General features: G+C 39.5%; 1 protein-coding gene across 2 annotated transcripts; it reads left to right on the top strand.

Moving 5' to 3' along the window:
* The first annotated feature begins 1 nt into the window (after window position 1).
* On the top strand, window positions 2-21,934 carry LOC135467865 (zinc finger protein 358-like). 2 transcript variants are annotated; one of them, XM_064745766.1, is made up of 4 exons: window positions 2-63; window positions 19,134-19,326; window positions 19,667-20,709; window positions 21,105-21,934. In XM_064745766.1, the coding sequence occupies exons 2-4, from the start codon at window positions 19,205-19,207 to the stop codon at window positions 21,830-21,832; spliced, it is 1,893 nt and encodes a 630-aa protein (XP_064601836.1). In that variant the 5' UTR covers window positions 2-63; window positions 19,134-19,204; the 3' UTR covers window positions 21,833-21,934. The 2 variants fall into 2 exon arrangements, with proteins under 2 accessions (XP_064601836.1, XP_064601837.1); XM_064745767.1 differs by having other exon boundaries at window positions 21-59.
* Window positions 21,935-27,105: the final 5,171 nt, after the last annotated feature.

Raw genomic sequence — 27,105 nt, 5'->3', positions numbered from 1 at the left:
ACTAAAATGGCGCTGTGGCTCAAAAGACGACAGCAGCTGTCAAAGTTTTGAAAATTTCGGTGGGTAAGTCATGAATTTTTTTTCCACAAAATTACAACATGATGTTGTGTTTGGTAGCTAGTGTACAGACGAGCCTTAGCAGGAGGTGAGCTGTGTGTGTCGTTGCGTTGTATGGTTGCATCGGGCTGTTCCTTGGAGAGCTTGGCGGCTGCTCCATTGTTTTCGCAAGACATGTGCTCTGTGTGCTCCGCGGTCTCCAGGCCCTAGCCACCTGGCCCTATAGCCTAGCATTCTCCCACACTGCACCACTTTCTCAAACCATGTACAAATCTGGATGCAGAACCTATGCAACTGTCCTTTGTGGAGTTTAGGTAAGGTAGGTTTCAGTTTGTTTATTTAAGAAACGGTTGCATAAGGGGGAGGATCGCGGTGGCTCACTCAGAGAGAGCAGCTGAGAGTTGTGGTGGTGATCTACTATACCTCGCGGAGCAGGGGGCCGTATTGAACGCCATGCACACGGGTGAGATATGATGCCCAGATGACATTCGTTTTCAGTAGTGAGCCATTGTGCATGTATTCCATGGTTTGCATTATGCAATATTTTTATTTTGGTATTTATTTATTTATAATATGTCTCCGTTTATTTGTTTCTACATAATATGGTGTTCTGACCATTTACTGTTGTTAGTTATTTTTATGGTGCATGTTTTCATACAGATTGATTGTAGCTGACACACAGCTTATTTTTCCCGGCCCAATGTCATTTTCTCAAGATAGCTGTGAAGTCTGGCACAATCAATTGAATGACCATTAGACCCCTGCGGCATCTGATCGATTACTCATTCACCAGCACCTCCTATCCCTGCCTTTGTTTTGGCAAAGATGCACTGCCCCATGTAGGCTTGAAGAAGCCAAGATGTGACTATCTACAAATCGCAGCTGACTCACATGTCTCTGCTACTGTAATTTCAATGCAATTATTTGCGATCATTGTGTGCTGACTATATAGTGAGTGCGTGTCAGAGAGGCTGGAGCTGATTCTTTGTTCTCAGGGCTGTGTACTCGCAACACATCCCTTTAACTGACCTGCAGTGTGACATACATAACTGCGTGATCAGGGATGTTGTGATAGGATGTAGCATCGTGATTTGTACCCCTTTTCCTCACAGTAGATATGTGGCGTTAATCATTTTAATGGAGTTAAACGTAAGTGGGTCCCGCTTGCTAGCAATGAGAGTGCATGTACACAGCATCTGATGATGGGTCTGCCACTATTGACCAGGGGATGTTCGCATTAAGCCAGACCCACTCCCAAACATAAACTAACTGGCACTGGCACTGGCACTTAGAATTCAATCTTTTTATGTGCATGTACACATAAACAAAAAAGCAAGGAGATGTGCAAAATATTTTGTTCAGCTCTTAGTATGGCTCTTATATTGGAATACCGTGGGCCCATATTTGTTTCCAGCAGAGTGAGGGGTTCAAATGGTTTTGCTGATAATGGTAACGTCCAGATCTACACTGATGAACTGTGGGCTTTATTTGTTGGCCATATTTCACATTGATTAACTCCTCCGAGTCAATCTTTGGCCCGTAGTAGTGACTCAGAAGACCCGCTCAGCGCGGCTTCCAACCTAATGGACAACCAGTATACACCTAAAGTGGACTGTGCATCAATATTTTAGATCACAAAGTTTAATTGCTTTTCATTTAATCAATCAAGAGTCCTGCTCAACAAGCCAACTTTGTTTGTCTTTTCCATTTCCCCACATTTTGACACGGACTCAATATGTTTGGCTGGCATTTTTTTTTTCTCTTCTCTGTTTTTTCTTTAACTGTGGGTGTTTTCTCAACAGAGCATATCCAATGATTTCTTTTGTTGTTTTGTCAGAGAAATTAAAGATTTCAGTGCACTTTCCAACACATTCTAAACACAACACACTTATTGACAAAACAAGAGAGGATCTCTTCATTTTTATGTGGTAAATAATTAACCGCTGCTTACGTTAAAAGGAATCTCTTCATTATAATGGACAGATTTCCCAGTTGCCTAACTTCTTTGGTTTGTTTCTACTTTCTTCTTCCCAGTATGTTCTGAGAGCTACATGTAGTATTTTGTGTTTGTAGATTAACTGGTCTTGTACAGTGCAATTAATTAACACACATAATAGAATATTTAAGTTCACACCTTACCAAAAAAAAAAATAAACAGAAAATTAATTGTTCTTGCCAATTTCTTGAATAAGTACATCTTGACCTTTTGATCATTGCCTTTTCTGATTGAATTGATTGAGCAAGGTGACTTGTGGGTGTTAAAGAGATGACAATTAGATAAGAGGTGATTACAAGGAATCATTTAGAGATTAGCTACTAACAAACCACAGGAAGCCAAGGTGTGAAGTGAGCCATGTTAAGAGCTTGCGTTAAGGTGGGCAGTACCTGAGCAAGGCTCACTTTCAATCAGCTACAAATGTTATTGTTTAACAGCCTGTCATTTATACAAAGTGTTTCTTTGTTTTTTTGCCTAAACTGATTGTGGTAATTATTTGATGTGTTTATTGCTCAAACACTGTTGACAACAACAAAGTTATGGCAAAGCCAACCCTGCCATTGGGAGGTGGGAGTGGGGGGGGAGTTGACCAGTAAAAGGCTTGCACAGCTTTAATAACAGATATATATTTAAAATGTTCACATTTTATCAAAATTACTTTATGGGAGCAGGTAGCCTATTGTGTTTGGGTATTTAACTGTGAATAAATTTTCAATGTAAATGTCAAGAGTGAAGTGATTGGGTGTGAGAGGGTTTGTTTGTGTTCTTTGTGTGACCGGCCGTTACTGGTCAGCAGTGACAAAAGGGGACAGGCCCCTGGCTGGCGGCCACAGTGCAGGACCCTAGTGCGAGTATCTTGTATGAGGAGACTGGCTCCTAGTCCTCAGTCTTTCTCAGAAAGCCGCAGTACATGGTCACTGGAATCACGGATACCCTACATCTTGCCACAAATCAGATCTTCTCCAGGACCACTACTCTGGGATTTTACTCTTGATGATGATCTGAAGAATTGCAAAGTAGGAGTGCAAATTTATTTTTAAATGTTTGTACATGTAAATATATATTTATATAAATTTTACAATTTATGACACAAATATCCACCATGTGAATTTTGCTTTCTCTAAATTTTCTAGCAGTACCGAACTTCATGTATAGGATGTTGAGAAAATATTTTACATTTGTATGATTTTGTAGCCATTTTTTTTTTCGGACATTGTTCCAGATTTGTCATTAAGCATATAACTTTTTTGATATGTTTTTAGTTTTAAATGCTTTTGAAAAAAGAGGATAAAAATAAATGATCTACCAGTTGGTTTTACTGGAAAGTGGCCCTTTAATTTACTATATAATTAATTCATTTCATGATTTATGCCCGTCCATAATCTCCATTTGCATTAATGGTTTGCATTCTGTTTTTCCTTACTGAATCTATTTTTGGACTTTATCTTTTTGGAGGTGAATGTTTTTCAATTTTCCTGTCTACAGACTTATTATAGGCATTTGCATGTATGTAGTTATAACCCTACTCATGTGTTCAGAAAGTGGTTTTTAATGTTAAATGCATTCTGTGAATTTGTTCTCATACAACCAATAGAAAGATATGTAAATTAAAAACTATATATATATATATATATATATATATATATATATATATATATATATATACATTAATGAATGCATTTAAAGAAACCAGTTATTACATAAAGTTGAATTGAGATGGGAAATAATTTGGTCATTTAAGGCTTCATAGCAAAAGTTTCTAATGGAGCAAGTTTAAGAGGTCATTAAAAGAACTGTTGGTGTAAATGTGTGTTGTAAAACCACTTTTTCTCACCTTCAGGATGTAAGGTGAGAGCTGTCCCTTTGTGCTGTAAGATAGTAAGTTTTAATGGTGTATGGTAATAGGCAAGCTACTGGATAGTTGGTGGACAGATGTACTTAGTATTGTTAGGGATTCTCACAACAATAGCACTTTGGCAGACCCTCTGCTAACAATCTCTATTTTTAACCCTAGCTTCTTCTGAGGATGTGCTGGCAATTGGTATGGCAGTGGTCAGTGTCTTTGTCCCCACACTTTTAGGGACAGTAAGAAGACTGTAGAGGGGGATGTGGGGTATTATAGTATAGACTATGGAGGAAGTGTCACTTGTAAAGCAGGCTGATTTTATTCGCTGTTTGGAGATAGCTGATTTACATATGTGAGGTAAAGAAAAGCATGCTGAAGAATAGGGCAGTTGGAGAATTGAAAGCCCTTTGTTGTGTAACTGTGAGAAGACTAGATAGTGTTCCAGTTGGTCAGTATGCTGGCCTGCACTGAGCTTTGTATAATAAACCACAGCCCACTATCACCTGCCTGTGGACTTAGCTGAATGAACTACTCACTTCAGGTACACTGATCTGAGAACCACTATTCACCCACACCTTGCACGCAGACAGCTTAACTCTGCCTTCCTGCATTCTGTAAATGGGAAGTACATGTTTCAGCAATGTGTATATTCTGTTCAGAAGTCATTGTGCATATATAGGTATGTGAAATTTCTATTTTATTTATTTATTTATTTATTTACATGTATTTACATGTATTTATTTTTTTATTTATTTTTGTTCTGTATCTTCCAAAGCTGTGGCACAAGTAGATTCCTTAGGAGTTGTATTCAAGAAAGTATAAGGTGTGGAATTTTTTGCACAATGTTGCAGATCATCTGGACATTACTATGATTCTATTTTGTAATAACTTCAACTTTCCATCACTGTCCATTTGCAAATACATGTTTTCTGCATTTATTTGTTTTTGTTAGTAGTATACTTAAATTTTTGGGCTCTTTATTTATTTATTTCTTTCCTTTGGGCATAAATTTAGTAATTTATGTATCTGGTAAGTACTATTATTTTAGTTCATATCTGCTTTGGTGCTGAACAAGTACATTTATTGTGAGCATATGTAGGTAAGTGGATTGGTCAAGGAGAGCCTGTGGGTGGCCATTTCTTGAGGTGAGGTGGATTAGTCTTTACTTAGGAGGCTTGTATTGGGGTGATTATTCACAGGGATGGAGATGTAGCTGAAATATAAAAAGGGGTTAGCATAACTGTGAGAGCAAGGGACTTGTTGAGAGGATAAACTGATGAGATTGTGCATGTCACAGTGGAAGAGAAAAGAAGCTTTGAAGCGAGTATCAAACATCAGGGAAGTGTATGTTTGCCCTGGAGTTTAAGTATTCCACGCAGGTTTTATCATTTATGAAAGAATGCTATTTTTTGTAGAATTGGCTTTTGTTGTTGTGCAAGGATATTTTTTTTTAATTGTTGTCCCTTTGTCTTGACACATAGGGAATAAATGCAGTTTGTATTTAGGTGAAAAGCAAGCTGGCCATATCTGGCATAATGTAAGCTCAAGGCTCTGCCTAGTATTCCTTCTGCTATTGTTAGGGCCCCAAGCTCAGTTCAGTGCTCTTAATATACTGCCGGCCACACAGTACATGGTTACAAACCTCCATAGATAAGGCAGTGTTACAGGGGACTTGACAGATTTACTGTTAAAGCCCAGAAAGTGTGGAAGATGATGGCTGTATCCTGAGTTAATCGTGGCTGTCAGGCAGCCCCACACCTGGGATCCCTTCTTAGCCCCTTATCACAACTCCTCTACAACCCTCACAGTCTAACTATTAAGATTGAGCTCTCAGCTTTTCTCAACATGTTTTGTTGTTGTTGTTTTTCTGTCAGATTTTTTTTTTTTTTTTTTTGTCATTCCGATCAAAGTAAAGAGAGAAGAAGAATCGAGCCATCCATGAAGTGGAGTCATTAGCATGTCAGTTCAGGGTTAATGGATGGGACAAGCGTCAGGTAGGAAGATAGGCTGTGTGGGACAGATAACTACATGCTCTCTTACTTCACCTGGTAATGAGACGTGTAGATCGTGGGTATACTAGTCTGTTTTTACCAGGTAGTGATTTTTGAAGGTCCCAGGAGGGTGGACATGCCTACAGCCATACCAGGATGTTATTGATGGAGGTTCCCCTCTGTAAATATAGGTGTAAATTGCCAGTGTGAGAATACAGTGAAATTGATGTTAAATGGCATCTCTTGTGGGAAATCTGCTCCTATAGTTCCCAGGATTTATTACTTTTCTATTATTTTATTTTTTTTTCGCCCTAATGGATAAATATTTACAAAAATCCAGTTTTGCATTTATATTCCAAGTGTGATCATGACAGGTAGTGTGGGATTTCTGTAATTTTAAGGATTTATGCCAACAAAATGTGTTTTTCTAGGTTAATAATGTATTCTTATAAAACATACCAAAGCAATAAGTCCTTCCTATTTATTAATGGCCATATTACACAGGTGAAATATGCATATTTAAGGCTTGTAAGTGAGATACATGTCATTTTCATGATAGGTGAGACCAACAGATTACACTTGCCTTGTGAACAAATTGCCTATCAGCAAATTTTACCAGCCTTGTGCTGAAACTGAAACCTGTGTTGGGTGTATGCATATGCAGCGTACAATTCCAGTACAGTAGTTATCTAGTGAAGGCCTGTAAGTACAACTACATGCACCTGTAATGTGATTAAAGTTTTGCTCTTTCATGACTGAAACAATGATACATGTATTTTGGCCAGAATAATCAGTGGTAATACGTTAACAATTTAACTGCTAGGAAAAGCTACATTTTAGCTGCAGATAGCTTTAATTAGTATAAATATCAAATATAAGCAAGGGCATTGAATTATCAAATATATTTACCTTATTGCCAGTACTTAAACTGCATGTAAACTCCAAAGCTCTGCAGGTAGAGTGATTAGTGAACACTCTTCACATTACAAATAAACTGGCTAAAACTACTTAAAAAAAAAAATTAACAGTTTAGGTTAGTATATATCCTTTAACTTTTTTCTTGATTATAGCTGTGTATTGAGACTTTTATGTTGGCTTAGTAGTTCATGTAATTTTGGGTGGCAAAAACCATGGGTAGAAGAACAGGTAGAATGCAGACATCACATTCTGACTTCATACTACAGAGCAGGTGTTTCCCGCTGATTTTTTCAAGACAGACAGGCATTCTCTGTTCCATCTATATCGGAATTTTGTCGCCCTTGCTGTCTGTTTCCGGCTAGAAATGAACAAGCATTCATTGCTACAGCCTATGACCAGCCCAGGTGAACACTACGTATATATTCAAACATTTTTATGTAGACACCTGAGGGCATCACAATCTTTCTAACTTTTTTTGCAAACTTTCATTGGTAAAGAAAGAGTGTAGGAATTCTTTCTACATACATAGACTATTAGTTTCCTAACAAGTATGCCTTTCAGACTTGTTTCTCAGGGCCCCAAAGACATATCCAAAGTGTTTGGAGATGTTAGCATGGTCTACATTCACACCTATGGGCTGGCTTAATCCCTCTGAAAACATGGCATGGAAAAATATGTTGAGAGGTAGTCACAAAAACTTGTTTGCTACGAAAACCTGAGAAAGTGAGAAAATACACAGAAGGAAAAAGGGAGAATATTTTTCGCGATTGGTATGCAAACTTGTGCATGAAGGGCTTTTGTATTAGCTAACAGTGTGGCGGGAGTTTTACCGTGGTTATGTTAGGCTGGGGTCAGAGAGCGAGGTGCAGGCAGTATTGTTCAGCTGACCGCCAAGTTAAGCACCATGTGGTCACTCGATTATTTATCATAACGGGAGGCTGCTAGAGCTGACCTTGTCCAGAATACTGTGTCAAGGTGCAGTGTCTTCACAATCACACTTATTACATATTTCACCAGAACATGCCAAGCTTTCTGTGGCCCACTGTCATTTGTCACTTCTGTCTGCGAGACTCCCACTGTCATTTGTCATATCTTCTTCCTTAACCAACTTTTCTAGGTTGAAGTCGTCTCTGACATCGTTCATGTATTAATCATGTGTACAATAAAACTACACTAGTTATGAAGGAGAGGAAATTTCAAAGTTCACATCTGTACAGCTATAGTATAGGGTTGATCCTGAATGTGCATTTTTACACTTTTGAATTGCAGGTAGAACTAATGGCTAATTTTACTGGCTTAGCCTTGTGGTTACACATGGATTCAGTTGTGTCCACATATGTTCTGGTTTCCCACCTCAACCTACCCACACACGCTGGTGTAATGAATGAATGTTTTGGTTCAGTGAGAGAAATGTTGTTTTCGTGGTTTCGCTACAAGTGTAGACAATTATGGTGGTAACAGGCTGTAGAACTCTGCCCCCTCTATCCTTGCTCCCTGTTCCCAGCCACAGAAGACCTCTTCTTTTGTCCTGACCCTTGTTAACTAGTACCAGTCGGCATAAAGTAAACACCCCAGATCTGATCCCACAAAATAAGAAAATGCAGCCAGTGCAAGACTTTGTTGATATAGAAAGATGGACATATGTGAACCACCAGCTATACCTACTCCTTCAAATAAATACAGTTGGCAGGTCACCTTGCCCAGAGCACCCCTGGAGAGAAGGGAATGTGATATCCTAGGGCAAGGGTGGAGAGATCACCTCTAGGCACCTGTTAACAAGTGACCGCATCACACCCTAAATCATTGACCTGTTTGCCCACTATAGGGGGCAGCCATATTACACCTTGCCTTTGTTAAGTGAAATGCCATTGCAATCTCATCATTTGGTGATTAATAAAGGAAAGACTGCAAAATTGTAATTTTTGAAATTAGAAGTGTACTCTTAATTTGTCATACTGAAGTGTTTCTCTGTGAGCATAAATCTGCAAAATCTGGATAATTTCAATATGGAGGCAAAAACTTCCTAAGTAATTTTTGGTTTTACTCATATTGGGTAACCTTCTTGTTGAAAGTTTAGTTTATAGAATAACAAACACAGCTTACAACTTCCACCTGACTTATTGTTTGCCCCTTGGAAGCTTTTTTCTGACCATACAAGGTTATCAATAACAAATACCTGTAGACCCTGTGGCTGTCTGGTTGACGGTTTTTTAAAACAAGCTTGATGTAAAATTTTACCAAGCTACTTTCAATTCAAAATCTTGTATATTTCTTCAGTTCAGTGCATTTTTATCTTCTCATAAATCTAAATTAAGGTGATAGAGGCTCTGCTGGTAGACTTGTAGCACTGTGTCCCAACATTGAGACTTTTGTCCTAATTAAATGTCTTTGTGTTTTGTTGAACATTGGAATTAGTGAGAAGCATTCACATGGTTGTGAAATGATATCTTTATCCTTCCTTTTAGACTTGCTGCTGTTGACTGACACTCTGTCAAAATACTCCACATTTTGATTGTGTTGGTCTTTGTGATTTTCACACATCCTGAGCTCTCTGAAATTGTGTACTTTTAATTGGGAACTGGCAGAATATTTATCATCAATCGTTTTTCTCTCTGATAAGCAAAAATCAATTCTACTCTGGTGGTGTTTATATGTGGTAAGGGTGAGGTCTGTGGTAAGGGATGAGGAGAGGCCTCCTTTCCCTGTGCATGCTGACCGAGGTACATGGATATTATATCCTAGTGTTTAGTAGGTACTACAGCTCGCCCCCACCCTCTGCCTATATGTATATACCCTCAACCCTATTAATTCCATAAAAGAACTCGCTTATTGCCACTCTCTGGTGGCGTGATAATTTCCTGCAGATGTATACAGTTACAGAATTGTGTGAATAAACATTGAGTTTTAATTGAAGCTAGGCATGTGTGATGGGAGAAGGATAAGAGAACGAGTGCACGGTGATCTATGGGGCACCTATAGTGGATAGGGAGGGAGGGGGGGGGGGGAGAAGCAAATGAATAAATTGTACCAAATCAATATCCCTCTCTCAACTGTTTCATCTACACATGTTTGTAGAGACTTTTTCTCGGCTATTTGATATACATTTGGAGAGGGCTTGATGAATATTCACAATATATCATATTTATACTGTTCTCGTGGGTTGACGTTCAATTTCCCAATACTGGCTCTGTTGTTGTCACGGTAATGGATCGCTCTAGCGCTGACAACCACATCTTCTAATCGGGTAAGCCTTAACTCTTGCTTGCATTGTACAGAGTTTTATGGTCTAGTTTGTCATGCATAGCTGAAAATGTGAGTTGTTTAGTGGAGTATATACATGTACAGTTTTGGCGTGCAAATGTAAAGTTGATGGGGTTAGGAGTTTGCTGGTCAGGGAGATAACTACTTTGTTTCTACCTTATATTTAATTTTACCCCATGTTATCTAAACTAGTCTCTGATTTCCCCCAAAAGAATATTTCTAATTCATGCTTGATATGTTTTTCATATCAGAAAGGCAAGGATGGTGTAGTGTTAATTCTGTACCGCTTGTGTTCCGAATGGTGTCATGTAGATCTGAGCATTTGAATCTTTACTACAGTATATCAGAGGATCTGTTAAGTCAGTGCACTATACTATACCTGAACCATACATGATGATTGTACTGTGTCAAAAATGTCACACTGCATTCTGTCAGAGATTGATAAAAGCTTAAATTATTCAAAATCTAAATGCGTTTTAAAAATCTATTGAAGTTTAAAAACCTTCAGAAGATGAATAAATGATAAGGTGGATTGAACTGAGATTTTAAATTCACAATGCCATGATTATCCAACTGTTCAAAAAATCATGAGATGTGAAATAACATTGTCATTATTTGTATCAAAAATACCAGTGGAATTTTTGGCGTTTGATTCCATTACACATTTGAAATTTGTTTTTATCCGTGAAAAACAGGGCCGTAATGGAGTGGTCTTTGTTAACTGTGGCTGTGTGATTAATATGTTAACGGTAACATATCTATAGGTCTGATAGAAGAGTTGTCAGAGGGTAAGATCAGTGGGGATAAAGATGGTGCTGTCAATCAAGATAGCCCACCCTTGATTAACATTGTCCCCTTGTAACTTGGCTAACGTTTCAACTGGCTTAACAACGTGCTATTTGAATAATTGATCGGTAGAAGATGTTGTGGGTGATGGGAAGTACTGGGTGGCTGTGATTGAGCGAACAGCTAATCCACATTTCATTAATCACCCAGGCCCTGTAGATGGAGTAAATCTATGCTTCAGTCAGCTGGCTCCCAGTATTTACAGGACTGCACTCAAGTGGGCACGGCCAGAGCCCTTTGTTTCCAGGCATTTAATATATGGTGTGTTTTATGCTTTGTTTGCCTGTCAGCAGCAGAGTGAAGAGAACAATTTAGCCCTTTGGCTTGTAGATAATTAAATTCATCATCAGTAGTTATTGAATGGTGAAGGCGCACAAATGTACTCAGTCTTCCTTAACTGGAAATACGTACCGGCTGTCATAGTTATACCCCTGACTTTATCCATCAATGGCTTGAATATCATTTCCTTTATCAAGTATCTACATTAGTTCTGGTGCTCAGCCAGCCATGCTTTATTACATGATACAGCACTTAAAACAGCCCTAGTTCTGGCATCATAATGTCACTAGTCATTGTCAATAGACATCCTCGTTTACTCTCAGCCAAGTACAAGGTTATGTAGATATTAATTGGAACTGGCATTTTGTTTGTGGCTCTGTATTCACTGATAGGTATTAAATATTAGATTTTGCTGTTTTTTTAAGTGACTTGAAGTACAAATTTAGGCTGTTCCTGAAAGCACATGTACATGTAGGCTTGCTTCCAAGTGCTTCACTGGTTGATAGCTGATCTAGAGCCTGATCATATAGTATATCATGTGTAGATAACTTCATCAGATTAATGTGAATGAGTCATTGCAAGTTGATATGGAATAATAATGTTGTGATAAGTGTGTTTTTTTTCACATTAGGTATTTATAGAAGTACATGCTGATCATAGAACGTAAATTATTACTACAATTGCACATGAACAAAACCTGCATTAGACATGGTAAGTTATCCATCTTCAGTTTGGGCTGAAGTGCATTTACTTAGCCTTGTTTATATGCCGAGGCTGGTGTACAGGTCCATGAATGAATTAAAAAAAAAAAGGGTGTGTTAAGTATATTGAAAACTTTTTTTAAAAATAAAGTTTGGATAGAACATGTAGAGTGCTCCGTGGTTTTGAAGTTAGGTGCTGTTTATGATCGCATGACGTTAAAACCACAAAGGTTTTTTGTAACTGGTCACAGATTTAAGTTGATTGCGTTGATTGTTGTATAAAAAGACTAATGCATGTTGTTGTAGGATGTAAGGTTTTGAAAATCTAAAGAATGGCTGGAGTTAATCTATAATGATGTGAAGGCTATTTGCGATTTGCAAATTTTGGAGAATACCTGTCTCTCCGTGGTCCCCAGTATATGATGTTATCTCATAAATGTACATGTATGTATGTCTATAAGTTATGGGTAGCTTTGGCAGATAGTTTCTTAAAGTAATTGCAGGATTATCATTGATCAGTGGCTATAGGGAAGGCAAGTCAACAAACAGCTGCTTTAGTGCAGGTTCTGTTTCAGTTTATAATCAAGTATGTTTTATGGTTAAGTGTTGATTGATTGGTATTGTAGAGAAGCTTCTGCAGATGCTATGGGAATGATATATGTCATTCTTGCTCAACACATATGTTTTTTTTTCCTGCTGTAAATTTTGCTCTGTAGATATGGGGCATTAAGGGCTGTTTTAGAGACGCCTGTCATGGAACTGAAAGATTTAGGGGGCCGGTGTGAAATGTGCTGTCTGTAAATGAAGAAGAAAAGAGAGGGCAGAAAAAACCTCGAAGCAAACATTTTTTAGCAGACAAGGTAAAGAGCGTGTGTATATGTATACCCCTAGTTAAGTCTACATGGACAAGTGTAGCCGGCATTTTTTTGCATAGAATACATGATCATAGCCTGTCATCGATAGTTTTTGTAAACAAGTTTAAATTAGATAAATGTGTATTTGCTGGGGCTGTGTTTGATTTGGCTTTAAATCGGGCTGGCAAGACCTCAATTTCAACTGAAAACTGGCACATGCTTACATACCAGATTTTTGGTTTGTTGGTACGGGGGCCTAAACGTCATTTCTAAATTAAAACTGGCTATCTTAGGAATTCTCCATGTTTGTCTGTGTATACTGGAAATCATATATCAGATTGTTCCTCTTTGATTGACCTAAGGAACATGTCGTCTGTCAATTCCTTGGCCATCTTTGTCTCCGGCTGCTGGTATGGGCCAGCTCAGCGAATGGCACAGAGGGATGGACACTCAGTTAGCATATTTGGAGATAGATAAGGGTAAGGAGGGGTGGAGTTTGGGCTGGGTGATGTTCTGGTGACTACAGCCCTTCATAGACAGATAACAAGAACAAAGGACAGAATCAGCCAGCCAGGCAGTGCCAAACTAAATCCAACCATTGGAGAAGAAATCTGAGGCCTCATCTCTGACATGCTTGATTCATTGGTGGTTCCATTGATGAGACAGTATGACTCATTTTGGGAGTTTGGGTAAAGGCAGAGGGGAGGGAGGGGGGAGGGAGGGGAAGGGGCTAGGCATGGTGGAATAGTCTTAGACAGCAGGTGCCCCTGGCTGCTGACAACTGCCTCCCTCAAAACCCCTGCATTTCAATTATGCAAACATAATTGATAAGCAGGGTGAGTTAGGGTGGGCACATAGATAGCCCAGATTTTGGAGTAAGGACCTCGGATAGGCAAAGGCCAGCACCTCAAGACCAGAGGCAAAGCTCTCTTGTGGAAGAAGAGGCTTTTGGGCTTCACCTGGCCAGCAATTATATAGATGTAAGCAGCTGTATTAGTTAAGCTGGCATTTGCCTCAGGGTGCTACCACTTGCACAATTGAGGCAATGATTTCAATCTAAGGCCTGTCTATTGTGTTTACTTATGGTAACTTATAATGTACTGCTGACACAAAGCCCTGGCTAGAGTTTGGTGCGACTCTGTTATGTCACCTGCTAATTGTGTAGGGTGTAAGGGAGACTGTGGGGTGTGTTTAGGTGTTAGTTGCTGGACACTGTTAAGAGAGTGACCCAGTGTCACTAGGCCTTGCTAGACTAACAGACTAGGCCAGGGGATGTGCTTGTTGTTTGTCTCCCTGTTACCTGTTTGGTAGGAGACCACAAGACTGGTTGACATCTACTGCCTGTTTTATCTACTTGCTTTCTTCATCAACAGCTGCGGGGACCACAGCGTGTTGTTCCTGTAAATAAAGCAATGACAGTATACAGCACATTCCCGCATCTCCCGGGCTGGTTTCCAAGGGGAAGACATTCCTAACCAGGCTCCTTTCTTTACACTGAGCTCTTGGCAAATAGAGACAGGACAAAGCCAGCCCTGTATGTGTATGAATGGATAGAAAGTGAAGCTATGGAAATAAGTGGCCAGCTTTTGGGCCCGGCTGACAACAGCTCAAATTAATCCTCCTAATTTGGGGGTTGTTTTTTTTTTTTTCCCTCCCTCAAACGGGGAAAAAATTAGAATGAAATTAAAAGCTCATTTGATATTACGTGGTGTTAATTTCATAAATAATGATAATGTATTGGTAAAGATCGCCAAATGCCAATATCATCTGAATCTGTGACCATAAAATATTGATAGTGGAGAATCGAGTGGAGTTAATAAAAACCTATAGTGATAATGTGAGAAGAAGCTGGGTATGGCAAGATTGCAGCAGTGTGCCACAGGACAGCCATATCTTAAATGTGGAATTTTTGAAAAAATCAATTCTTAAATAAACGGTACAGCCTTGAAGTGCTTGCTGCTGGTTAAGTTGGTGCTACAAGCAGGACATTATGTTACATATGCCAATACAAGGGAGAAATTAGTGCTGGCTTTAGCTGGCTTTGTGGTCGTGGTGGCCCAGCCCGAAGATTGCTGTTGGAAGATGGTTGGGATTATCACAGTGAGTACCCAAATGAGTTGTAGGTTGATCAAATTAATGAATTTAAATTTATAAAAGTTTTTAATGGAACCAAGAGATATAACACTGTGACGGAATACATGTAGTTGCATGTACATGTATGTTACCTGTCCTTAGGATCTGATGTGTCCAGTCTGAATACTATATCAGTGTATGTGTAGTACGGTGACATTTTGTGAACAACCTTGGATTCTACTCTGAGCTTTGTATCTGAGTACATGCAGGTGGATGGAAGTTTCCAATAAGTGATAAATGTTGGCTGTCCATTATGCTGGACACAGGGTTATAAACTTGGGATTGCGCTCCCAAGGGGAAATGGTTCAAGGTGGAATGGTCAGCTAGAAGTACCAGCGTGTCAGAGTGACATGGAAGCAGATTAGGGAATAACAAATTTGTATTCATTCTTCCTCCCTTTCCTTCCCATCTTTCTTCATCTGTATCCTGTCCATTGTGCGATGTGTAAAACTCAGTTTTTCTTCAGATACTGATGCTGAAGATTGCCAGCTGTGTATGGAAGGTGTATTTTAGATGCAGGCTTCTCTGACATATGGCCATGTCTTGATTCAGTGTTGTGAACAGTTAAAATTGTTATATGCCAGAAGCTATTGGAGATGCATGGCTCAAGACCTGCAACTAACCGGCTCTATTTTTATCTATAGCCCATGTATTTTATTAAATCAAAATCAATGCTATTGATGTTTTATGCATGGTGCTGGTGACCTTTTGGGCTTTCTGGATGTGGGACTAGAGAGAGAGGCTTACTATAGATGGCAGGCTCAGTGCTGTAGCAGCGAGGCTATATGTTAGCTAGGTACAGGGTAGATGTGCTAGTGGATGGCCAGGCCAAAGGGTCAGATCCTTGGCCAATCACAATGGACAGGCTTCCCTGTTCACCATTCTGACAACCCCCAGTTTGTTAATAAGAAGCTGACATAGCTGTTTATTGATTGAAGCCTGTGATTGGATGTATTTATGCAGCACAGCAGAGCTCAGTGGAGAGAAGATATGGTGACAGTATGATGTTCCCCTATGTTCTTTGTGCTGATACACAGCCTGGCTGTTCCCAAAGCGTGTCTCCAAGCTTCCCCTTGGGATGTTCGTAGTACTCGTCCTGTTCCCCAGCACAATTTGTCTCTTTTCCTTCCCTCAGCGTATTTGAATCTATACTGTTGTTACACTTACTATGAATTCATCTAGATTTTCAGAATTACTACATGTATAAATCTGCTGTTAAGATAAATAGAACGTGTATGTGTACATTGTAATACATATACTGTTGTAGTACTGTGTGCTTTTCGTGCCAACACGTGAATCTGGCCCACTAAAAGAAAAGGTCTCTATATTTAAGCTTAATCTTACTTTAATCATAACTTTTTGGAGCGGAAGTTGCAGTAAATTCCCATTCTCTTTTGAATTGCGGTAAGCCCACATTCACTCCAGCATTAGGCCCTCATTCGCCTTTAGCGGTTAGCTTAATTCACTTTAAATTTAAGCCCACGTTCACTTAAGCATTAAACCCACTTGTATTTTAGTATTAAACTGATATTGACAGGCATATTTACATGTATGACATAGACATGGATAAGTAGACCTTATATACATGTTATTACAGTTGTTGTCCAGTTCAGATTTGTTTTGAAAATGGTTCTAAACTATATATATACTCACACATACACACGCACACCACATGATAGTTTTACTTACAGAAAGGTCAAGTCATGCTGTTTAGGCTTCATAGACTTGTCATACTAAATGTATTTGTTATTAATAGTAATTGTTAAACAGTTTTATGTATTTGTGGATATATGCTTTATTGTCATTCAGAGGCGTAATATAAGCTTAGGGTATTAGGGACACATGAGAAACGCTTCATTTTTCACCTGGTGTAGACCCCCTAATGCAGCGAGAAATATCCTACCTAGTAATGAGTGGGAACAGTGCATTACATCTTCTCCTGGTGACACTTACAGCCTGCCATCATTTCTGCAGGCTCATTAACATACACACACATCATATGATACTTGTTAACGTGCTGCGGATATGTACATCCATGTGACCTTGTATCTCAGATTGTTCAGTGTACTTTTTTGTGCCTTTGTGGTTAATTTTCAAAAAGTGGTTGAATTTGATTTCAGGGGTTCGTAATGCAGATTGAAACCGGCCTTAATAACATGAAAATTTCACCAAGCTGAAATTAAACATACCCTAAGAACTAAAAAAAAAAAAAAAAATACATGCTTTGCATGTTTTGCCATATTAGAATATTGCAGTTTGATCTGAGCTTGTTATTTTATCATTACTGTGTAGTACATATTTGCCCTTACCTGAACATTTTGTTCCTCAAGATCTTAGAAATTATCCTCTCCAGGAATAGGTTGGAAGGTCTGCCAACAACCTACGGATGGTCATGAGTTTCTCCTGGGCTCTACTGAGTTTCCTCCCTCCATAATGCTGGCCACCATTGTACAAGTGAAATATTCTTGAGTACGGCATAAGACACAAATCAAATAAATATAAAGTATGTTTTTAAATTCCATTTTAAGTTGTACTTTACTGGTTGAATTTGTTAAAGGTTTAAGGCATTGGCCTTCAGCTTGGACCCATGTTCAAACATATAAGTCCCAGGTCAGTACTATACATGTACAGTGTATATCATTAGCCTGTGTTGTGTGTGCCTTAAAGTCATTGACTTGGCAGATCAACACAAGTGTACATATGTTGAAGTGTAAATTGTTGTTGATCAGAGCTAGGATATAGACTGGATATAGACCATGGCTGGTTGTAATGGTAAACAGCCAGAATGTGATGGGAAGTATTGGAATTGATTTTAACTGACTTGGGATGGGATCATTTAGAGTTAGCATTTTTCACTGTTGACTTGTTTCTTGTTTGCCTATTAGACTAATATAGTGTGTGTGTGGAGCCTGTGTGGTTGTATATTGTATTCCAATGGCTGGTATTGCGAGACCAGTGAGGCCAGCAGTCTGCCCCAATCTCTCTCCTATATACATTTATAGCTGGCTTTATCATAAACCAAACATAATTATTGAATCAAACGGCACATGGTCTTCCTGCCATTTTCTAGATAAACATCTGCTCCTGTATTTGCAGGTAACTTTTCCAGATAGCTTCTCTGACATGCCGATTTGCCTACAGAGAGCCAGCTTCAGTTTATCAAGCACTTTATATTGATTAATCAGTTTAGGTTTATCGAAGTGATAAATGCCCACAAGACTCACAAGTAAAGTTATTCTTTAGGTCTATATTGATTTCTGTCACTTCTTTCCCAGATATCACATACATGATCACAGGCAGCGTAAAGCCTGAATTACCAAACATAAGAGCTGCAATTCTGTGAATTGAAATGAGTATTGGTTTCTTCAAAAGTTGTTTTAATGTTTAACTGTAGTAGGGACTATTTACCTTCTTTGTCCTTCTGAGGTAGCCCCTTGGTCTGTGACTGGTGTATTAATGTGTGGGTGTCAGGAGATGTCTTGGGTTTAATTCTAGGCCAGATGGAGAAGTAGGTATTGTTTAGCAGTATGTGGAGATGGCAGTTTTATCTGATGATACAGCACTGGGCTGCCACTGGCACACAATCAGTAACACTAGCATGTTCAGCTAACAGTCTCCTTAAACAAATCCAGGCAAGGCATGGCTACAGCTCCACAAAAGTCACACAACTTGGTGTGCTTAAATAATGATGTCATATTTTCAATTTCACCTGATACCAGTGAAAAGCAATCGTTAATTGTGTTTTGTTTATTAAATGTGCGATCTCCATGTGATGGGAATGTTTGTGGGGATGTAGAAACTGATTGGGGAGACACTTATTTTGAACAGCAACCTTGGCACACACCTGAACACTGAGAGTGCCTCGACAGACAGGCCTTTCCAAGTTCAATATTGAGAGAAGCTGGTGAAGTGTTTTTCTTACATGTGTCATCAGCTGTCAGTGATAGCAACCTGTCAGGTAATGACAGGAAACCAATACTGACACGAAACAACCCACAAAAAAGAGCCCCATTCCACTCAGCATTTCACAGGTAGATTTAATTACTGGAATTAAGACAGAAGACGGTATTTAATATGGTACCAGAGCCAGTGGAAGTGTTCGCTGGGTGGTTGATCTTACTGGTAACCGCTAATCTGTCCTTTAAGGTGTGGCCATTAGTTGTTAGGATACTGTGGCTTTTTTTTTTTTTTTCTCACATGTTCTTTACAATCCTGTACATGTATTTAATTGCTTACTTGTTCTCATTGTAGGAACTATGTGTTAATGGAGAAGGCTAAAACAGTGTGAACCCAGAATAGTCAGCGTTACATATAGTGGATAGATGAGCATGGAAATACAAAGCCTACCCACAAACTGTGCAACTTCAGCTAGATTTTCCTTTTCGTGTGATTCCTTGAGCCACAACAAGCCAGTTGGACTACCAGATATACAAGATTTCTCTAGGTACATGATCTTTCTGTGTGTCTGATCCAGTAATTTTGTGTAGCTCACTTCTTCTTTAGAAATGAAATTTATGTACATTGTTACAAATGGCTGATTCATTGTCAAAGGGTATGTTAGCATTATGCAATCAGTTTAGATTGGTAAAAATTTTCAGATTTTGTGCCTGATTTCAGGTTTTTGGTCATGACTTGAAGCTGTTTCAGGTTTTTTTATCCGCATTAATACTATCAATTTGTACAAAAATTGCTAGGATGAGGATAAACCCCACTTATGTCACTATTTACATAACATTTATGTGAAGTTTGGATTCACAAAGCTTTGATTTTGTTCCACTTGACAGTCCCCCTGACTGCAGCCAGTCCAGTGTCCATGTAGAGATGGCCATGACAGAAACTGAAGAGAGCGAGTCAAGAATGGAGACTGACTCCACAGTGGAGGAACCAGAGGTAGAAACTGAGACTGAGAGTCTGGGAGAGTCAGACAAACCCCCGTCCTCTCAACCGTCTGACCAGGCCATGAGTATACCGGAGCTGATCCCTGCCCCGGTCACAGCGCAAGACGAACGGTCCCAGCCCTGTGCTGAGGAGGCAGACACAGGCATTACCCCCATTGCTCCAGGAGAGGATCTGGGGCCTGTGCCAGACCTTGTCCCAGACTCTGACATTCTCAACAGTGGTAAGAGCAGTCCCATGCAAAAGAACAAACGTAAGCGCACGCTAGAGGACATAGTGCGTCAGATGAAAGAAGAGACCCCTCAAGATGGGGAGGACAGCAATGATACCTTCAACGAGGAAGACATGCTAAACCGCCTGGATAAATCTCCAGGTACAGATGAACCTTCAGAGCTCGACAGTAGCATGTCCCAGTCTGGAGAACCTGTTGCCAAAGATTTCCTGGGATCCAATATTGGTGAGAAGATCCCAGTTAGTTCTTCCCTGTTGCCAAGCTTAAGTCACCAAGCCCAGCTGCTGGCATCCTCCATCAAAGATGACCCCTCCCTGAGTCAGTTCCTCCCCCCAGGGATCCTCCCCTCTCAGATTAATCCTTACCTGTTCCCCTACAGCATGAGCGGCCTGGCTCCCTCTCCCTTCCTACCCAGTCACATGGATCAGAACGGACTGGTATCCAAGATCTTCCCCATGGTGGGCAGCCCATTTGGAGCCCCAGAATCTGAAAAAGATTATCTAAAGTGCCAATTTTGTGAAAGGACATTCCGCCGTCAGAAGAACTTGGAAAACCACATTGAGAATGCACACCAAGGCAAAGCAAAAACAAAGCGAAGGTCAGAGGGAAATCAAGGGGACATGTACTTCAAGTGTACTCATTGCCCTTACACCACTAAACACCAAAGTAACCTGTACGTCCACCTACGGATACACACAGGTAAGTGCATTTACCTGTAGAAACTAGAATACATCTGTAAAATATTCTAACCACTCATTAATGCATTTTTTATTCATGTAAATCTTGAAACTACAAGTACTCCTCACACGTGTTCATACAACTGTTGTACTGACAAAACATTACATCAATCTTCGTTGTCATTGCTAAGGGTCATAGGCAAATGGTAGGGTGTGCTTGCTTTTAGTGAAGTTGTGGTGTAGTAATATCTATTAAGGTATGTTTTCTGTGATGTAAATCCTTCAACTACAAATGGTTTTCAAACATCTGCTTCAGTGTCTTTGCTACTGTGATGCCTAAGATAGCCAACCAGCATGTTGGTTCTTCCTCTAGTTAGTGGTGTGCTGTAATAATATGTGTTAATGTCTTTGTTTTAGGTGAGCGCCCCTATATATGTGGAGCCTGCGGTGTACAGTACAGCCAGAGTCATAGCCTGAAGAGTCATATCATTAACAAACACGATGGCATGATGACATATTACATCAAAGAGAAGCGCACCCGGTCCCCAAGGGGCATGGGCTACCTTACCACACAGTCTCCTCAAGAGATGCGCTACCCTGTTCCAACCAATTCCCTGCTGGCTATCCAGCAGTCCCCAGATGTTACCGTTCGTACCCCGGATCGTGGACCAGCTGGTCAGATGGCCAGGGAACAACTGCTGAAGCAAGAACAACCAACTCCGGAGTTCCTTCGCAATGGACACGGTGTGCGACATCTGTCAGGAAGTGAAAAGCCGGCAATTGGTCACCATACACCCAATGGCTGGCAGCAAAGAGAGGTCTTCCCTAATACCCCAAAGGAGGAAGTGTCCCGCGAAAGTGGTGGAGCAATGGACCTGACCAAAAAACCAATCAAGGGAGGCTCCAAATTTGATGACGAGCTTCAGAAGACTGTGGCAATGTGTCTACAGAACGGCAACAACAACAACTGTAACCATGCCTGGAAACTGAAAGCCCTGCGTAGGAATGTCCTCCGTATGCTGAGTATACTTGTGCCTAACCTCAATTTTGAGGAGAAAGGTATCAGCGCCGAGGGGGATTCCATTGATGAGCTTCTGCAAGATGTCATCGAGAGCAACACACAAGAGCCAGCCGCAGACGAGTAAGGTTATACCAAGTCCTCCATCTCTGGTGACATAGGTACACAAAACAGTATTCTAAGTTTTTGTCAGGTTTAGATGAACTTTTTAAACAAGACGATAAAATTGTCAGTTTTGTTTTTGTTTTTCTGGTTTTTTGCTGGTTTCATCTAACCGAAAGGTCAGCTCTCTGAGTTCATTGTTCTCATATTAGAGAACCCGTCAAAGAAATTATGATCTCTTTTTACAAAGAAATGAATCTCCTTTACAAATATTAATATTATTTTAATTGTTTGTATATGTGGTTTGTGGTTGATGAATGAATGTAATTTGAGGAATGGCTGTACAAATATTGTTAACTTACAAATGTTCCCACCTAGGGATGGCTATATACATGCTGCATCTATTACCGTGTACTGTGGTAGGGTTGTCAAACTCATGCAGCAGAGTTGAATAATATCACGCTATATTTTACACCCATCACTGGTTGACTTTGTGGCATTGATAATGTATTTGTAAACTGTTTTACCAGTGTCAGTTTGCAATACATATCTTGTACTTAATGCTGGCTGTAGTTGTAATATTTATTTTTTGTTATGGCCTATATGTGCAGCTGTCTGTATGCTTTTTTCTACAGTTTTTGTCATGTTAGTGTTATTCTATGGTTTTTTGAACCAAGAAATTTGCTGTATACTATACTCAGTGTTGTCTGAATTCAGCCTTAAGTGCAGTATATTAGTCTTAGTGCAGTATTGTAAGCTTAAGTGCATAGCTGTAAGCTTAAGTGCAGTATATCATAATTAGTGCAGTATGGGAGGCTTACATGTATGTGCAGTTTCATAGGCTTAAGTAAAATCATATTTGCTGAAATGTTCCCATGGTTTATCATGGGAATGTATATTGTTATTGGCTGATTGATTTATTGGGTCACCAAGGTTGTATTTGATGATCTGGCTTTATCAAACTGTTGCAGTAGTGGCATACAGTATGTCCTGTTTGCGCTCTTTACTTTCTCGTTGATGTCCTGCCCTGCTGATGTACCTGAGTCCCGTCAGAGGGCCAGATGGGCATACATATATTGATGTAGAGTTGTGACATTTTGTGGACCATTTGTACTTAGATTTACCAGGGAAGCAATACCACAGGTTGTTCTGAGTCCGTTATCAGTCAGAGATCTCCTCGCAAAAAAAAAGGTGCATTCCAAAGTTCAGAACTTGCGGGATATCCTGATAATATATCTGCTATATAAGAAGAAAAAAATTTAAATGAACTATATACCTTTAGTGATTTATTTTTTAAAGATTATCCAGAAGGAGATAATTGTACTATTTTTTTCCCCAGGTCGCCTCAGTACTATGAGTGCTTTGGCCCTGGGTATGTTTGTTACATGACATTTGCAATATGCCTTTGAGCATTCCAATCATGCCCCATCCATGTGTGAGTAGCCGTCTGATGTGTTCCCCATGTGTGTCCGGTCTTCCCTGCCCAGCTTCACCTGGGGTCACCCACACCACCACCACCCTCACCCTCTCCAAGCATATAGACCCATGTATAATCTCATCATTTCATTCTTCACCACTATATACATGTATATCAATTATGGGCCAATAATCATTGTTAAATCAAGGTTACATTAGTGAGTACTAACCACCCAAACCGTATACTTAAAATCCTTTATGGATGTTGAGAGATAAGTGTATTTTTGAGATCTATCTTAGTATAAATAATGTCTTGTATAATGGTGTGTTATAGCTGGCTGTCCCCCATGGACTCAAGGCAATCTCATCACCAGCTACAGCTGGCCAGGCACCTTCAAATCTCATCCCACTTTCTCCATGGTGCTCCACATTCAGTAACTATTTTTGAGATTTTTGTTGTCAGATTATCTTTATTTTTTCACTTGTTTTGGTTCAGTATTTGTTCAGTCCAGTGACCAAAGAGACCATTATTATCATCTCATTATACTGTTGGTAGTAAAACACCCACCTTCACCTACCAATCACACGTCTCTTCATACCAAAGGTCACAATTTCCAAGTATTTTTAATTTTTTTTGGTTCATATGTTTAATGTATATTGTTTATACCTTTCTTGTTCTGATGCTTGAAGTAAGAATATCAAATGTTCCCCCCCCTCCCCCCAACTGGCTTATTTTGGGTGTCATTACATTCCAATCTTGTGTACAGTTGATGACATTTTACATATTTTTTGGTAAATTCAGTATTGGCTACTGTCTCTGGAATTGTTGTTAAAATTTTAGTGTAATGCAATTAAGTCTCATTTTTATACCTTAATGCTTTGTTATGTATTTTTGTTTGTCTTGGAAGACTTTGAGTAAGGCAGCGTTGAGTAAATTCTGTATGTTTTCTAAACCACCATGTATATTGTATTAATTTATGCTGCTGGCTTGTTCAGAGCCGTTTTGGATCACATTGTTTTGATCTGCTTTTGTTGGCAGTGTTGTTTACTACTGCTGTTGTCTTTACCACCGGTATCATAACCTAGTCAAACCCACCGCGCATGTGTTATTTTCTTCCGGTTATTCCTTAACTTTGATTGAACACAAAATGCTCTATTTTGTTTGTTAATGAAATTTCTACTGAAGCAATGTTAGTATTTTCTCTGAAATTTTGGTCAAAGACCAAGATCTTCCGTTGTGTTCTAATATACCAACACGACACTATGACGTACCACATCTATATTATATGGATATATGTATGTATGTATGTATGTGTGTATGTATATATATATATATATATATATATATATATATATATATATATATATATATATATATATATGTCTATGGTGAACGCCCTCCCATCGGTTGTGGTTTAAGGGGATGGACGTACCACGTGAAAGACCAAAAGGTGTTTTTTTTTGTGTGTGTGTTTTATGTTTTTGCAATGCATTTATTCCGGTTGAGTGTCTGGTGTTGATCCAGATCACTGAGGATTGCTGACCCATTCTAGTCTGAATGAAGCACCGGTGCTCTATGACTCTGTGGGATGAGCTGACCATATTCCGATCAGGCTGAGATGGTCCCACTACACTGGACCTCCTGGTCATTAGTCCAGGGCCCGCTCCCTCCCCACAAGAAACTTAGAGGCTTGTTTTGCGACAGAATGCATTTTTTGATGAATCTCTTTTTGTGTGTATATTCTGTACGTATATTAGTGATAGATAATTCCCCTGCCCACCGCATTGTTCACAAAACTTACTGGTGGGACAAACTTGCGACATTATGGTGTTTCCCCATTTTGTGTTCTCTCTCTGACAGGAGTGTTTGCTTGAATTCCATATAAGACTTTTATTTATGAACATTTTAGTGATTGTTTGCTGGGATGTAGCTCATCCTAATGATGTGGAGCAACGCCATGCTGTAAGCCCAGGAGGGGTGAATTCTTGTATAGTCTTCAGATGTTATTATATATTGTATATTTGTCAATTGTAATGATTGAACTGCTGTAAAACTGAATCTTCCATGGGCCTATTGCCGGGCTATTGGCCATGCTTTTTCCCTCGTTTAATCGCTGCCCAAGAATTATTTTTGTATGGCATTTTGCTGTTGGACTTGATGAAGGAATGCTTGTTAGTTTTTCTTTTCTTTTATGACAGTCACCTGCTGTTCGTTTAGACCAAGCAGATGTGCTAAGTGTTGTTATATGCCTTTGCGAATAGTTTCACCAGAAACAAGGACGAACTAGTCCTGGAGAGATAGGCAGTGGAAAAAAAAAAACGACTTTTATTCCCATATTCATGTCTATTTACAGAGTAGTATATTTTAATGTAAATCGTGGCCTTGGAATTCTAACGTTTTTAGGATTGTAGCTTTTTCTGGCGATCTTGTAAGTGTATAGTTTGTAAGAAAATTGTAGCGTCGTAGCCAAAGAGGGGTTATGAAACTCCAAATAAAGTATATACTATACTGTGTCTTCCTTTTTAGCCAAATTTACCAAATATGGACAAAATGGTAATGATGTGCAGAAACATGCCAGCCATATGCACGGTCCACGGGACTTGAAAATTTCTTCCTGGTTTTAATGATAGTATAATGATGGTCTGTATATAGCAATAATGTACAAGGGACTATTTTCATGTAATGTTGACATATCTGTGTTTAGGAAAATAATTGATTTTTGATGACCCATGCAGTCCAAGGACTTCCTTAACTTCCGTGACTATATTGTAATTGGTTTGTCTTGAGCCGAGCCTCGCACTGAGGGAGCACCGACTTCAATGGTTGTGAAAAGAACTTTAAATCCCTTCACATTTTAATCCCACTTATATATACTTCCCTCTTCAGATATGGGCAACTGGAATGACACATATTCTAGCAAGTGAAGTAGTGGAGTCTCTAATATTCTCTCGGCCCATCCTTACTTTAAAGCCCAGTGTTTGTTGCCTATTCTCTTGACGAAAATTGGAAATTATCCTTCAAAACTGTCCTGTTAATTTCAGATGGTTGTGCTATTTTTGTACCAAATCAATCTGGGATATATGCTATTGATGTCATAGGTAGAAATGGTAGTAGCCGTGCACGGCTAAACTCTGTCCAAGCACTAGACTGCCTGATTATCAGGAGCAAAGCGGGATCCCCTATCCTATCGTCCTCTGTCCCTTGTTGGGGGCTCCCTCTGGTCAACGCTCGGCACTACTCGTCCGGCTTCGGTTCTCGTCGCGGAATTCTGCTGGTTACCTTCTTCCTATGCAGATTGTCCATTGTGAAATTCGAAGTCGGTCTGAGAATAATTTTGTAATAGTCTTATTGTATACATATCTACTTATGATTACAACTGTGCGTGTCGTGGTGAAATGTGGTGACCGTATATACTCAAAGTGCTATATGATGATTAGTTCTGTGCGTTGGACATACTAGTAGATGAGCAGGCCAGAGTAGTGGGGGACGCGTTCTGCAAGAAAGGACCCCCCCCCCCCCCCCTTTCATTTCCTTGCCCAGGCTAAGCAGTCACTGTTTGTCCAATAACCAAGCTGTATTCTTTCGTTTTCAATTTACCAGTTTATCTTTTGTAAATTTTCCACTTCCTTAGTTCCAGCGCTTCGTTACGACGGGTTAAATCGTGACATATTACCACTACTATTTTGGTATTTCTACCTCATTTTGATGACATATTTTCTTTGTGTATTATTAAGTTGCAGTTTGTTGCTGCTGGTTTTTAGCTTCCTGACTTACTAGAGTTACCAAGATTCGTGTGTTACGCCACACCGTTTATATTTGCGTTTGTTCTCAAAGAACGATTTACATTTCTGTTTAATGTTCGTATCTTTTACCCAGATATG

This window comes from Liolophura sinensis, chromosome 6 (genome assembly GCF_032854445.1).
Source record: "Liolophura sinensis isolate JHLJ2023 chromosome 6, CUHK_Ljap_v2, whole genome shotgun sequence".
Lineage (NCBI taxonomy): Eukaryota > Metazoa > Mollusca > Polyplacophora > Chitonida > Chitonidae > Liolophura > Liolophura sinensis.
The sequence above is the reverse complement of the archived record's forward strand: the minus strand, read 5'-3'. Positions and strand labels throughout refer to the sequence as shown.